The sequence below is a fragment of the Phalacrocorax carbo genome, chromosome 3 (assembly GCF_963921805.1).
Source record: "Phalacrocorax carbo chromosome 3, bPhaCar2.1, whole genome shotgun sequence".
Taxonomy (NCBI): Eukaryota; Metazoa; Chordata; class Aves; order Suliformes; family Phalacrocoracidae; genus Phalacrocorax; species Phalacrocorax carbo.
In genome coordinates this window covers 74,869,693-74,885,640 of record NC_087515.1, presented here as the reverse complement: position 1 = coordinate 74,885,640, position 15,948 = coordinate 74,869,693, and the positions used below count along the sequence as shown (strand labels likewise).

General features: G+C 40.3%; 1 protein-coding gene across 3 annotated transcripts; it reads right to left on the bottom strand.

The window, feature by feature from the left end:
- Positions 1-822: 822 nt before the first annotated feature.
- Positions 823-14,140, bottom strand: GPRC6A (G protein-coupled receptor class C group 6 member A). Of its 3 annotated transcripts, none has more exons than XM_009507612.2 (6): positions 13,947-14,140; positions 12,015-12,318; positions 9,272-10,099; positions 5,801-6,013; positions 4,265-4,388; positions 823-2,859 (listed from the first exon to the last, which is right to left on the bottom strand). In XM_009507612.2, exons 1-6 carry the CDS (start codon positions 14,138-14,140, stop codon positions 1,739-1,741), a joined length of 2,784 nt encoding a protein of 927 aa, XP_009505907.2. In that variant the 3' UTR covers positions 823-1,738. The 3 variants fall into 3 exon arrangements, with proteins under 3 accessions (XP_009505907.2, XP_064304699.1, XP_064304698.1); XM_064448629.1 differs by having other exon boundaries at positions 9,788-10,099; XM_064448628.1 differs by lacking the exon at positions 5,801-6,013.
- Between the last annotated feature and the right edge of the window lie 1,808 nt (positions 14,141-15,948).

Genomic DNA, 15,948 nt, shown 5'->3' with positions numbered 1-15,948 from the left:
TTCAGAACAGTATTTGCAACACCTGATGTATGAAGTGCATTCATTATATAAATATATATGCATAAACCTTTATTCTTCGAATCAGCTACAGTACTTACATTATTACTCAAACATGTATGCAAATTGCACCCTTGCCATTCAAATAACTTTAAAAATGTCTTCACAGGTGAGTAGTACACATATAGTCTACATGTCACAGAAATTTTGTTGCCTTTGGCCATTGTTGAAAACTGATTTAAAGGTTTTTTTTAACAAAATACGAGTAGAAAAAATCATATGGTTACGGGTTACAACATAAAAATAGAAATGATAGAAAAATAGATATATTGTACATAACAATAATACAATATGCCTGTGTAACAGCAAATCTACTGAACTTTACTTTGGCCCACCACAACATCAAATTATTCCAGATCTAAACAGAAGCATGGGCAAAACCCAAGGAATTCAGTATTATTTTACAGTAACATGTCACAGAAATTAAAGTAGCAAAAGTTTCTATGGTCTGGGCTTTATGAACACGGAAAAGTACTTTTCACGGTCCTGGATTGGCAACATAGCTCCGCTGTTTAGCATCTGACAAAGCTCTGTGGTACCATTGTCCTGACAGAAAAATTCCTCCTTCTCTGAACGTGCCATTTGCCTCTCGTACAGAAGGCAAGGCATAGCTATACTGACGGAGCTACAGAGCAGAGACTCATCCAGTGCAGCTCATATCAGTTAATTCTTGTGCTATTTCTACGTATCAGAATGGTGCACTGTCATTTTCTTGTTGAAAATCAGTTTTTAAAAATATATATCAAAAAAGCTAAAATTCCCAGGTTGCACTCATGCTGATCCTGGCCATTACATCATTTATGCTAAAGAGAGGGATCAATTAGTGTTTATTGACATTACGTCCTCAACTAAGAGGACACCTGGGGACAAACATAGTGGGTCCTCTCTCCTCATGCATCAGAGGAGGTGCATGAGGTGAATCAGCGTATGTCCTCTGAGGACGGGGGAAAGAAGGTAGATGGACATATGTATAACTACAGAGCTCCAGAGCAGTTCTTTGATTTTCAGGTAGACCTGTCTCTAGTTCATTATCAACCTGGCAAATACAAGGAACTTTAAAAGTAACTGCAACACTTGTCTGCAATAAGGTGTGCAGTTTTGGGGAGGGAAAAAAGAAAAAGGATTCACTGATACCGGCTGAAAAGGGTTACTTTGTAATGCTCAGGAGAATGGAAAGCCTATCTCAAAAGTGGAGACTAAAGGACTGAGCTTGTTTAGCCTAGCAAACAAAGGCTGGGAGAGGGATCTCTTTGATCTGTAAAACAGAGCCAGGTGAGAAGAAGAGCTCCTTAAACAGTTGGGCACCAAAGACACAAAACAAGTGGGGTAAACCCATATGTTCCCATCTACAAGTCTGTGAGAAATAATACTCTTCTGATGCTTCTGCCTCACTCAGGGAAGTGAGATTGAAGAATAGGTTCCTGAAAGTCTACGTGAGGGGGCCGGGGATGGAAGGGCACTGCTGAAGGGGACCGTACCTCATGGTGCCTGCAGGAGCAGGGCTGGACTCTGTTAGCAAGGAACGCCTTGCAAATCTGGTAATGGATAACGGCTTATGTACCAGAGAAGAACGCATTTTGCGTGGCCTGCTCTCTTTGGGGATGCCAAAAGGAAAGAGACCTGAAAGAAAAATGGCTCCCAAAGTTGGCTTTTCATCTTCTAGTACTTTAATGCTGCTCAGTCATATGCTGGAGAGTCTTTTCCTGGCCACAGTCCTTGCAGTATTTTTAGGAAGAACTTCCCCTTTTATTAGTCTCTGCTCAGGCACTTGGAAATGGCAATTTCCATTCGCAGAGTTTTTCTCAGATTTACATGAGTCTGAGATAGTAGCTCGGGAGCTGGAAGACTTTGAATCCAAAGAAAACTGACTAACAGCAACGCTGCCTGCACTCTTGGAGGAATATGTGTAAACCATTTTGAGAAAGGCAGATTTTGTGTTCGTTTCTTGCTTGTAAATGATGATATAGCACTTCGGAAAAAAAGTGCAGCAGAGGATTCCATAATTGGATATTAAGACAACGATGATTTCCACTGCTGGCAGGTATTTGCCAAATGTAGTTGCATAGACGGGGATAAATACAATCCATGCTATAAAGTAAATTAGCATGCCAAAGGTGATGAATTTAGCTTCATTGTAGTTCTCTGGCAACTTCCTACCTTTAAAGGCAAATATGAAGCAAACGAAGGCTAGGGCAGCGATGTAGCCCAGCATAATCCCAAAAGCCACAATAGAGCCCTCATTGCACTCCAGAATTATTGCTCTTGGGATTGAGAAATTTTGCTTTACAAAAGGTGTCCTAAATATTAGCCAGAAGGTGCAAATGATAACTTGAATTCCAGTGCAGGCAACCACAGTGGGAATAGGTTTATACATGCATTTCAGGAAATTCCGCAGCTTGGGATCAAAGCTGAAGGCCAGCAAAATTTTTAGTGACTTTATTAAAATACATGAAATGCAGAGCGCAAAACTTATGCCAAAGAGGGCTTGCCTAGTCTTACACTTGAATTCTGTGGGTTCATCTATGAAGAAGACGGTGCTTAAAAAAATTAAGAAGTGGCTGAAGAGAATAATATAGCAGACAGTCAGCCCTCCAGACGCCTTTACAACCGGCGTGTTCAAGTTTTTAGTAAATATTACACTGATTGACAAAACCAACACAACCCCAAAAGCAGAGAGGAGGAGGAGGAAAATAGCAAACCAGTCAGTCCAGGCGAGGAAATGGATTGTCTTTCTGTAGCATGTGGTACTGTTGACGGGAGCCCAGTAGGTTTTGTTGTTACATCGGTAGCAGTAATCCATATCTGAAAGCAGAAAAAGGAAGATAACTTAGAAACCCGAAGTAAATAAACTGCCAAGTGGATTATCGAGGCTTGAGATACAGGAGGAATGTGGGAAGGGATGCTAAGGGAATGGGCAGGGCTGATTGCTTCTGACTATTGCTGTTGCTGTCCAGGCAGAGGAGCTGCAGGACTGCGGTGGCAGCGTGGCAGCAGTGGCAGCGGTGGCAGCAGAGGTGGCTGTGGTGGCGGCGGTGGCAGCAGCAGCAGGAGCAAAGCCCGAATGCCTGCTGGCTGGGAGCAGGGTCTGCCTGCAGCCAGGGGTAGGGAGGGGACAGGGAGAATGAGCCGGGTACTAAAACTGCCTTGGTCGTTGCTGACTGGCCAGAGCTCTGGACAGGTGAACTTTAACTGAAACCTGAACAATGACTTGAGAGTAAATCAGTTCCCTTGGAGAAACTGGACCTATATACATTTCACCAAGAAAAAAAGCCCAACTTCCTCTTTACAGACAGCTTTTGAAATAAAACAGCAAGAATAAACATTGTTTTAGATTATGCTTTGAAAGGTTACTTTTGCTTTTAAATTCCTGACCTCTGATACAGAGAAATTTCACAATTATTTCAATTAAAAAGATAAAATTTAATTTCCTTCTGCTCTCAGGATATTAAAAGTACATTGTACCACAATTTTCTTAATTCCATCTCTCTCCTCCGATTTTAATTTTTCCCCTTAAAAAATTTTGCTCAAACCTATAAATGAACCAGTGGTAAAATACACACCAGATTTTATACTAGAAAATATTACTGTACAATTATATCAAACTTTGCAGTACTCCCTGGTAAGACAAAAAATATGCTGGCAAGCAAAATACGTAACCCTTGAACTTCGTAGACTCATAGAACGGTTTGGGCTGGAAGGGACCTTCAAAGGTCCTCTGGCCCAACTCCTCTGACATGGGCAGGGTCACCTTCCACCAGATCAGGTTGCTCAAAGACCCATCCAACCTGGCCTTGAACATTGCCAGGGATGGGGCATCCACAACTTTTCTGGGCAACCTGTTCCAGTGTCTCACCACCCTCATTATAAAGAATTTCTTCCGTATTTGGCTGGGTGTACTGCAGAAAGACAGGGGAGCAAGGCTGTATTTTAACGAGAGTCAGTCTCACTGATAAATGAGCCAGACTTTCCATCCTAACAAAAGATAATCCTAGTCAACTGGAAAATCTAATTGCTTTGCATTTGGTCTTCTAAAAAGCACTTAAACCAAGTTTTATAGGCCTAACACTCGTATTTTGGAAACTGAGCATAAACAAATACTTTAATCCCATCCCAAAGTTATACCCAAGGTTGCCAAGTCACATTACACCCAAACAAAACAATTGTATTGGTGTCTGAATAAACCTTTACATGGATCACAATTCCTTACCTGTTTGATTGCTGTAATGGTTTTCTGGGCAGTAAACACACTCATAGCAGCATGTGTGTGGGCTTTCTGTAACCTTTTTCATCTGGCCTGGCCTGCAGTGCTGGGAGCATGTTGACTGAACCTTCTGCAGTGTGCAGAAAACAACAACAAAAAAATCAGCTCAGGCCCAACTAATTACTAAGAACCATTAAAATAAACCTCCAGTAATTCTGCAATTTGCACCCTCTTTTTGTATCTAACATATTTTAAGGGAATCTGAAAATGATGCTGAAAAAAAGGCATTATAGGCTTCATGTTTCTTGTATTTTCTCCACACAGTCAACAAGTGACAGCATAGGGCATTACCTACCTGCTAATGTTATATTTTTGCCCTGAATGCCACTCAGTGGAACTGTCTGTACCTTTAAAATCCAGATCAAATTGTCTCATCCAGCTTTGAACCTGGAATTTAGACTGCTGAGGATTTGCTCCAAAGAAAGCCTGATGGGGGAATCAAATAGACTGCTTCACAAGTGAGATCCTGAAACCTTGCTCAGCTGCTCTGAGCCTGGTGGAGACACCTCAACTTGTGGGGAGACACCTCGGTGGGTGCTCTGCACTGCAGCTCCAACACTCCTGACCCTTGGCAGCTCATCCGTGAGTCACGACACACCACTCTCGAGGTCTGAGTTCGGGTCCTCCTTCTGAAGACAATTTTTTGTAAAATGGAGCAGTCCCGAGGGACACTTCTATTTCTTCTCCCTCCAGGATGGTGCTCACAAGGAGGTGAGCCATTTCCTTGCCATCCTGGGCAGTGCCACAAAAAGAAACAAGAGTTGACATTTTCTTCTGCCCTCAGCCTTTTCTATCAGCTGAGGCTTGTATTCAGCCCACCTGGTAAGCAGCCTCTCCCTGTCCCCTTAGCAGTGAATACTTGGCAGCACAGAGCTGCACAATGAACCAAGACCTCCACCCATGCACAGATGACAGATTGTCCAGCTGGAACCGGCTGGGGTCATCCACTAGTCCTGCCTACACCAGTGCCAGGGCTCCAGGTGGTGCCACCAACCTCAGACTCCTGTAGTTTTGCTGACCCCAGCTTTAATAGGAGCAAATAATCAACAAAACCTTTTTCTTATTATTTTTTTTTTTAAAGTAAAGTCAACAGATATGAGTCTTTGTGTATAAAATAAATGGTGGTGTTACAAAGAGAGGGGGCTTTTATATACAGTCACTTTTTTATTTTAAAACCCCTTTTCAAGATTCTTGAATAGCATCCTTAGGACAGACATAACTTCTATTGCTTATCTTAGCAGACCTCTTAGAAGCATTCTGGAGAAATAATCTCAAATCACCGAGCCTGCTCACAGGCTAACATGGTTCTCAGGGTGCATCAGGGTAGTTGAATAAACCCAGAGAGGATTCTTTGCTCTAAAAGGAGAACATGAAACCACAAGAGACATTTCTAGCTGACACATACCTCAGTTGCAACTACTGGAGGGAGAAGAAAACACATGAAGCAAATTTCCCATGTTATGTCAACAAATTAAAAGTTACCTTTAAATCCAGAAATTCTTTTTTTTTCTCCTCATCCTCAAAGATGAAGTCACCTTTCTCTGGGTCATATTCTGCCATAGTGGTGATTTCCATGTGGCCATCAATTTCTTTCCAAAGAAGTACATCGTAACTGGTGCTCATATCTCCATTGGAGTCAAACTTGATCTCTTTACCATCATCAATGACTGTAACTTTTTTAAGTTCTTCAAGGAGCTGAACATAAGTATAAGGAACAATAACATACATCAGTATCATGTCAGTGTGATAAACTCAATGGTATAACATCTGTATGATAATATCAAGTTAGAAAGAAATGTTGCTTTTTAGGCGTAAAAGAAACCTTAAAATGAAAATACATATTTCTAACCATTTAATTTGACATCCTATGAAGTATTACGTTACTCAGACAGTCCTGTTGACCTTAAAAATCTATTAATAAAAAAAATTTCATAATTTCTTAACTCTATGCAATGTGTACAATTACTTATGTTAGTATTTTTTTTTCTAGCTGTGGAAATTTCAGTATCATGATGGGAAAGGATTTTTGCTTGCAAGAACTAATGGCCTTTTGGAACTCCTCTTCTTGTAAAGAACAACGATGAATGATGCTCCTGTTGTTACTTTACTGTCACCAGAGTCAATATGGGCAAGATTTGGTTCCAAAGTAACCTCCCCCAACATGTCTGGAAATATCTAACATTGTTTCCAGCTGTTACTCTGACTGATATTGTGTACTGCAAGATGTGACTTGGAACTCTTACAGGGACAATACACGCCTGTGGTCAGTGGCATAATGGCAATAAACAGCTAGGTCATATTTGATAGATTGTAGGCAATATCAGAACAAGCATGCTTTGATAAGGCAACTGTCCAGCTTTGTATTGCAACCCATTCTGTTAAACGGGGAAATTTTACTCTCCCTCATCACAAAAAGGCAGATCAAAACATTCTGTGTGAATCTAGAAAAAGGACAGGTTAAGGCACGTATAATCCACTCCCAGTTCATGGGGAGATCACAGAAGGACTTTCCTTAGCTACTGTGGTTCTTAACAGATGCAAAAGCTCTACACCTTTTCAGGCCTAATGATTTTTGACAACAGTGATTAATTAACAAGAAAAAAACCCAAGGTTTTGGTGAAAGACTAAATTTAACTGCCCTTTGAACAGCACACTTTTACATGGATCCATCTGTGATATTTGTAGCATTTGATGAACATACTGACAAGTATATTACCTCAATAGGCTTTGGCAAATATATGTATATAACATATCTGGTGTATATAATATGTCATTTTTCATGTATAACATAATTTTTTTGAGAGTTCATGCACTCTCACTGCGTCACTACCAATTTATGAAGAACCAAAGTGTGTATTTGAGTTGGATGTTGCATAGCTGTGTGGGATTGAATAGGAATTTTTTAATTGTATACGCTCAGGCTAGTTTTTTAATCTTTCTCTTCTCCACTTTTCCAATTTCTCTGATGATATGGGAACAACAGAGCTTTCTGAATACATCTTGAGCTTCAGACAGAAGGGGCTAATATTAGCAGCATTTTGATGTAACTGATGGTTATTTTTGCAAAGTCTGTAACACCAACGACTCGGTCATTTCTCTGTATGCAGAGATGTGTGATATGGATTAGTTGCATTCTAAGCTTTATATATACATATTTCTAGAGGGTTTAAATTTAGTGTAGAGGAAACGTATTATGAAAACAGCACAGGGGGAATAACAACCTCTTTCAGTTTTCTTCATGAGTTCTTAGCCTCTTAAAAGGGCTTTTAATTTCGGTAATTTGGGATTTGATTCAGCGATGATGTAAATGCAGCTCCATAAAGTTATAACCCTTGTAAAGCAGTCCTGAATCTGTCCCATTTGCATTTACAAATTCATGTAAGAGTCTGATTGTTACTGGGTTGGTTGTTTTTTTTTTTCAAACCTCCTATCTTGGTTTGACCTGCCCTGACCTAGGATAAGAGGTCAGAGCAAGTCAGAGTGCTTCAGTGGTTGTTTGACTTTTAAATGAACTTTTGTTTAGTCCTCTGAGTAAAAGTGTGTAAAAGTGAATACTCCTGAACAGGTTCTTGGGTAAAAGGTCAGGACAGGTTTACTTGTCTGATTTTTTCTCTTCTTTTCCCACCCAGTAGAGGTTGATAACAAGTGCTTCACCCATCTTAAAGATTGTGTCTAATTTTCCTACCAGTCACTTCAGTATAAATCAAGATCAGACAGATGCATTTTCACTTTCAAGTAAAGATTCATTATAGAAGAAAATACCTGAATTCAGACAAAACAGAGACAACGGTGAGAGAGAGAGAGAGGAAAATTGAAGCTCTTTGGAGAATGCTCCTATCCTGCAATATCCCCATCTCTCAAGAGTACTCATTGCTGTGAATTACAGTGGTTTGCAGCAACAGAACCAACAGCTAGTAGCTGAATAGCTGATAAATCAACTGTAGATTGACTATACATTATTTCTATCCCACATGAGTAGCTAGCAAGACATTACAGCAAGGAGCCTACAGACTGGAACCTTCATACAAGCTGGTGTCTACTCTGTGTGCTCTTTGAAGGTGATGGGGGAAGTGTTAGGGTAGCTAATGAAGCCCAGCAGCTAAAGACCCCTTGTGCACCTGTGGATTCATGTGTTTACAGCCATTGCTATTGCACCCATGAAGGAGGAGATGGTAGGTATGTAGCTACTCATGATCAGTTAGATACCTGTATGTGAAATGCAATAATCATAGAATCATAGAGTCATAGAACAGTTTAGGTTGGAAGGGACCTTTAGAGGCCATCTAGTTCAAACCCCCTGCAGTGAGCAGGGACATCTTCAACTAGATCAGGTTGCTCAGAGCCCCGTCCAACCTCACCTTGAATGTTTCCAGGGATGGGGCCTCCACTACTTCTCTGGGCAACCCGTTCCAGTACTTCACCACCCTCACTGTAAAAAATTTCTTCCTTATATTCAATCTAAATCTATCTTCTTTCAGTTTAAAACCATTACCCCTTGTCCTGTTGCAACAGGGTGTACTAAAAAATTTGTCCTTATCTTTCTTGTAAGCCACGTTTAAGTGCTGAAAGGCTGCAATAAGGTCTCCCCGGAGCCTTCTCTTCTCCAGGCTGAACAACCCCAATTCTCTGAGCCTTTTTTCATAGGAGAGGTGTTCCATCCCTCTGATAATTTTTGTGAACACAGAACACAGCCATGGCTTAGTATGAGGAGCTTCTGTGCTTACATGGGCCAAAAAAAAGGGAGACAAAACTGGATTCTAGTTCCCAGCACTGCAGCAGTTAGGTACTGCTGCTCTAGCACATAGTCTGTAATTTCAGTTGGTGAAGAAAGGCAAGAACAGGAATAAAAGTCATTTAGTAAAAGGACCAAGCTAGTAAATCCAGGAACATGGGAGCAAAAACGAGATGAAAGTTTTTCTGAGAGAATGACACCCAAAAGAATTAACATCATACCTGCCAGGGAGCAAAGGCAGAAGGATCCTTGCAGTTTCTGTCTTTGCATTGCCCTTTAATGGCGTGAGCAATGGCATAGACTGCAAGTATAGTACTATGGATAAATCCTGGTTCAATGTTAGCGTTCAAAAAATCATCTCTCCAGATCTGATGGTTATTTTCAACATTTTGCAGTAGATCATCCTGGGACTGGTTTGAAATGCACGTTTGAAAATCGTGGTATTCCAGGTGTGCACAGACTGACAAAAGCATAATATATTCATGTAAAAATTTGTTGTTGTCAGTGGGCTTTTCATGAAGGTTTCTCAGAAAGTCTTGGAATGTGGAGATGTCTCCACTTTTAAATCCAAATCCCACAATTGTCCCCAGCTGTCTGATATTGGGAATGGTACTGATTTTGACTGCAGCTGACCAATTATCACTTGCAATCCAGGTTTTATTTACATTCCTCTCAATTGCTTTCTTAAATAGTTTTAGCACATGGAACTGTCTCATAAAGACAACAATAACATTTACTTTGGTTTCCTTGACAATCTTCTCAACTGCGTGATCAACTTTGGTGTGAAAGGTGTTGTCAGAGAGGTAGGCAGGCAGCATTTCTTTAAAAGCTATGCAAACATTGTTTGCCATGGCCTGGACCCCAAAGCTCTCCAGAGCAAAGCGCCCATTGTCATCATCAGTGGCTATTACTCCAATCCAATTCCACCCAGACTCACAGATCAAGTGGGCCATTGCTCTTGTCTGATGAAAATCACTGGGGATAGTCCTGAAGAAAGAAGGAAACCGGATTTTGTCACTGAGGATTTCAGCTGATGATGCAGGACTGACCTAGGAAGAGCAAACGACTCAGTTATGGAAGAGGTCTCCTGCAGAGGATGCCAAGACATCCAAAACTGCCGTGATTGCTCTTTCACCCAGCCTGACCCAGGGCTCCCTCCTTCTGTGACTGAACATCAACCAGGTGCAGGCAAATGAGTCAGGTTCCCTCACTCTGCTAGTTGGATGCAGATTCATGACCAGTACTGCTTTCACTATTTTCCTCCTCATGCACATAATTACTTACTTCAATAAAGGCAGAGAATAAAACCTTTCAAAATGGATACGACAATTATGTTGTTGTAAGGATTGTGTTTTACTCTGTGTAGACACCATAAACATGCTATTCAAAACAATATTTAAAACACTGGAAGCATTAAGTATTGTCTGAGTTATTATTCAAATTGCTAGCACCCTTACATTTTGCAGTATTTTTCTATCACTGAGTATGTTAGTATGGTTCACTTACATACGTATTTTCTCTCCAAGATTTAATTGCTGTATTTTAAAAGGATCTTTAAGCCTGTTAGAAGAACCCCTCAGAAAAACAAGCAGTAACCAATACTACAGAATGCTATGATTCTTTCATATATAAGATTTATTGCCTTCCTCTTGTGAATATAGCTAGAAAAAGGTAAATGGAATGTCATTATTTAAATCTCTTTAGTTTTAATCCTTTTCTGTTTGTTTGTAGGAGGTTTTTTTTCCCTACATTTATATTTCATACATTGCTTGACAGTTCCTAAAAAGTAAATCTAAGCTTTCCAAAATGAGAGTCACCTGTCTGGAGGGGATACCAAATCTTATTATTGCCAGAAGGTTACGCATGCTATTGATGAGAAAAATCTGCTGGGTCAGCTTTTCCATCTCTATGTCCCAACACAGATTTGTTTCATCGCTTGCCTTTTGATTATGTTGAAGTGTGGCATTTTAATTTTCCTACTTACTATTTCTCCTGTGGTGGAGCTGGAGCTCATAATTACTTCCTGCCTTTGCAGAGGAAAAGATTCAGCTGGAAGTTATGTTTAGTTCAGATTTTGTGTCATTTGCACATGTTTGGTTACTATGTTGCTACTTTGCAGTAAGATAATTTATGTCAAATTGCCCAACGCAATCTGCAACGCAGGATGGTGTGGAAGTGGATCTCCTTTCTCCTTGTTGGTCCTGGCCTCGACCCCAACTCTTTTATGATGGTGGAAGTAGAGATGTAAGCACCAGCCTAAGTGCAAGTGTGGGACTGAACTAGTCCTAGAGAGGTCAGAAGTAGAGAAGGATGTTTTGGAAAGGACCAGTGTGGATCTTTCTAGATCCAAAGTTGTATTCCTTCTTTTGTGTAGCTGCTTGAAGAGTAACATGAGTAAAACTGTGTTTTCCAGCAATATTCCTCACTTCCCTGTCCATAGTTAAAACAGACACCAAAACCCGACCTATCTCACAGCAAAGAATTTCCAAATTTCTGGTCAAGTTTGATTTTTTGTTCGCCCACCCCCTACCCCACCCCCCTCAGCTTGAGATTGGGTATTGTCATGTTCACCAACAGCCCGACTAGACATGGCAGGTGTATTTTTGCTGTCTGAACAAAGTCCTTGAATGTCATCTGAGGTACACTAGAGTAACTGGCACAGCCATGCAGCACTGACTAGTGGTGCTGCCAGGCTGACAAGAGCCCAGCATCATCCTGAAATAGCACTGCAAGGCATGTGCCTCGGGCTTATAAAATAGCCCTTAGTGCCTTTGTTTAAGCAAGTGAATCAAGCTCTCCATTTGGAGTTCAAGCCCACCCCTCCCGACAGCCTTGGGTTGAGTCAAATCCTGCCCTGTATCAAACATGTGGCTTTTGCAATCCCTATGATTAGAGCTGCACCTTTATTCTAAGCATGGTAAATTTGACCCTCTGTCCAAAATTAAATAGCTCCCTCAAACCTACCTGTGGGATTAGTTGCAAAGCCAACAGCCTTGAAACGGCCATTGACACCTCCGAGTAGCTGGCTCCAGTGACTGCCTTAATTCTTGGGATGTAGTCTGAGTAGTTACACTTGAACTCCACAACGTCATTAGAAGAATTGAATTTAGCCAGGAACCTCAGAGCAGATGCCATGGCTTTTGTAACTTCTGCACATGTGTCATAGATTTCGTACCCCAGAGTAACTCCAGACAACAGCGTTGAATTGTTGATCATTTCAATAGCATGTATCATTGCAAGTGTCTGAAGAAAAATTTGAATTTCAAAGCTGTCAGGAAACACAGAAGTTTTATTTTAGAAAAACACGGCTGGGAACAAGGCTGAAGCAAAGTCCATTTTGAGCATATCCCTTAGAATTTGACAACTACTGAAAAGAAGTGATGGATAGTACGTATTGTGTGATTTGCTTGGGTTTTAGTGTACCAAAGATTAGAAACAATATGTTTTTGTCTCACCCTAATGGGAGATTAAGCAAAATAATCACAAAACTTGTTATACCTGAATAAAAGTGGTTTTTTATGAAAAAAAAAAAAAAAACACAACAGGTTCTAAAAAAATTCATTTTCATGCTACATGAAAATTTTCAAGAGAGATCTTCAGGAAGAATGTGTCAAAGTCAGTGAGGCTATTCCAATCTACTTATCTGCCCAGTAAGCTTTTTTAAAAATGCATTTACTTTCACCAAAAGCATGAAACAAAGAAAGGAAAGGACTAAATATTTCAGAGTAGAAGAAAATATTTCAGAGGTTGAGGTATTCTAATGGTTGCACCAATGTTCCTAAAATACTCTCTAAACCTGTTGAAGTTAGTACAACTCTTCCCCTTATCTCCAGCAGATATTGTAACAGATGCTTAATCAGAACTGTGCTAGCACAAAATGTCTGCAGTACGACCACCCCTCCTCTCAGGCAAGCTTCTCTAAAGTTTACAAATCTTGCAAACTAAATTAAATTTCAAATGGACCTGGGACAATTTACGACTCGGTAGAAAAATGATGGAAAACTATCAACTTCATCATAATTTTAAAATAAATCCTGTCAGATGCCTACCTGTCCAGCTGTTTATTAGATTAAGATGTGGGATTAAGTTGCATGTAAAATTCAAATAAAAATTGAGGATTTGCACCTGTATTAAAATGAAAGAAAATGCATATTTGGAATTCCTGAGATTTGTAAAGCTTTATTATATACTTAAAATGAAGTTTTTCACCAGGTTTCCCTTGCATTCTTTCCAGAAAAGTGGATGTTTCAAATACAGTAGGATTTGGTGCCAACAAAATAAATATTCTGATGCACAGTCTGAACCTGAATGCATACATGACATTGTGTTTATATATAGTGTATCCTATAACATAATGCCACAATGATAATACAAAGTATAATAACGACAGAAATTATAACAATAATTAAGATCTAGTCAGCAAGGTACTATCATAGATTACAGTGAGCTGCCCTGTGAGGTGGGGGACCTACTTTAATATGTGCTTAGGTAAAATGGAGCAGTCTGCCTGCGTTCAGTCATGTACGTGCAACTTCATAACAAATAATGAACAGCCGCACAGCAGAGTACCTCAGATGTAGAGCAACAAATTAGCATTTACATGGAAATTAACTCCTTGTTCAGCACAAACCTCCAGGGCTATTTGATTATGTATGAAGATTGAAAGAGGATCAAGTGCTCATTCCCTTCCCCAGAGAGCCGCAGTATTTTTTACTGTAACTTTGCCATACTTTGTCATCCTGTATTAATTTATGTGCAATTTAGGTGATGTCCAAGGTGTTTTTAAAGACTAAGAAATGTAAGAGAACCAGATTTTGTTGATTTTAATATAAGAAGTACATGCCCGATGTCAGCGATCTCCTCTTTGCTATACATGTAATTTCCAATATTACTCACCCAGCGCAATTCTGAATTACTGGCTTGATGAAATGCTCTTCTGGATGCAGCATTTCGCTATGAACTGCGAACAAGCCTCCAATAACAATGTCCCCCGGAGAACTGGCGCCCACGAAGTCGTCAGTATTCTGGCAAGAGAAAGCGATATCAGTGCCGATCACAAAGCAGGGGATCAAAAAGCTAACGAATGCCATGTTTCTGTTTCACTTGCTCACTACCAGCTTTAAGTCAATTAGGCAAGCTGCAGGGCCAACAGGGGCTCCTATGTCATCTACAAACAGCAGCAAAGGGCTGCACTCAGAAGTTAGTCACACCTCATAAGGTGCTTGTGTTTGCTTCACTGGCTGAGGCTATTTTACTGAAGGTACTAAAGCAACGCTGTCACATAAAATGTGAGGGTGTGGGGTTTGCAGGGGTGTGAGAGGGAAGAGGGAGGGAGGAAGATAAATGAGATTAAAATGAAATGCTGGACATAAAATCTGTTCTACTGTGTTCAAAGTTCATTATACCTTATCTGAAACACATGGCAAATATTTTGGTATAAATTTGGGCTTGTCTTGAATACCTTCCAAGTGGGTGCAGGGTGAGAAGAAGCAATCAAGTAATATGGTAGTGATATTGCTAGGACCATATTTTAAGGATCTGGCCCACAGAGTACTGAAAAAGACCCCCTTGCCACAGTGTGCTTTAGGTCAGACTCCGCTCCAAAAATCCCACCCCAAAACTATCAAAAGACTGCTTTTCTCTCAACTTTTTTCTTAAAATTTTTAAACTCTTTATATAAAAATGGCTTTCATAGGCTAATATTCATGGTTCTGAAGCACACAGAGCTCCTACTGACTTCAGTAGGCTTTGGATCAGGTTCCGTATTTACCCGCCAGGCCACGTCTGCTGCTGGTTAGTCTGACAAACACAGAAGAGTGGGAAAACATAATAGTAGTCATAGTTTTTTGGCAGGAGGGAAGGTCACTCTCTTTCCCCTCTGGTGGAGGACACCAGCACACAAGCAGCAGCTCCTGTCCTGTGGGAGGACCAGGAAGTAACTGTTCTTTGTGCCACCTTTCCCCTCAGTTTCGCAGGAATCCGATGCTGTGCTAGAAGGGAACTGGGGTAGGGGGGAAGAAAAGCAGAGGCTGGACTCTCAGCTTTCATAAACTCCAACCATAAACACCAAAGTAAACCTCTTTAGGACAGAAACATGGCTGATGCTACTAAACAATACCAATTCACATAAGAGACAGATTTGACAATAATCCCTTTCTCTTCTTGATATTGGTTTATTTCTCTATTTTCTTACAATGGCTTCTTCAGATTTTGCTTCTTTTGGTAGTATGCCAAAACACTCTCAGAAGAATCAAGTAAGTCATAGTGTTTATTGTCTATGATTGTGCTATAAAAAGCTGGGTTTTACACAGAAAATTTGAATCAAGGAGTGTGTTCTGGGAAGCAAAAAAGAGAAATGGGATGTCTGTTACAAATTCTGATAAGCATAATGCATACCATATAAATTATTAGAATTATTATACTTCTGGGGTTTTTTCCTCACTAGTCTCTTCATAGTTAGGGTACCCATTTACAACAGAGATATTTCTTGCAAATGCAAATGTTAATCCCCAGTTAAGCTACCATTCAGCCTCTTCTTTGTTATAATATAACAGCTTGTGTTTCTTTTATCTGCCTTCTTTCTTTCCATGTAGTTTTCTCACTGCTGGGTCAGGGCACATAGTAAACAGTTGCCTGCATTTTCTTTAATGTATCTGATCACATGCCTTTATTGGCAAATAATGACACCAGTTTATTCTGCTTCTGCACTGACTTGCAAAAATTCCATTTATTCCAAAGGTTTTCCTCTTGACTTATAGCAATGTAAGGGTAGTTAGACTCTGGCTCTGAGTTATGTGACATTCATTTGCAAATATTCTTGTACCCATTTCTTTCCATCCAGCTAATGCACTTTAAAGGCTGGCTCCATGGACTCTGGTGTTTCCTTTTCCCTGACTTT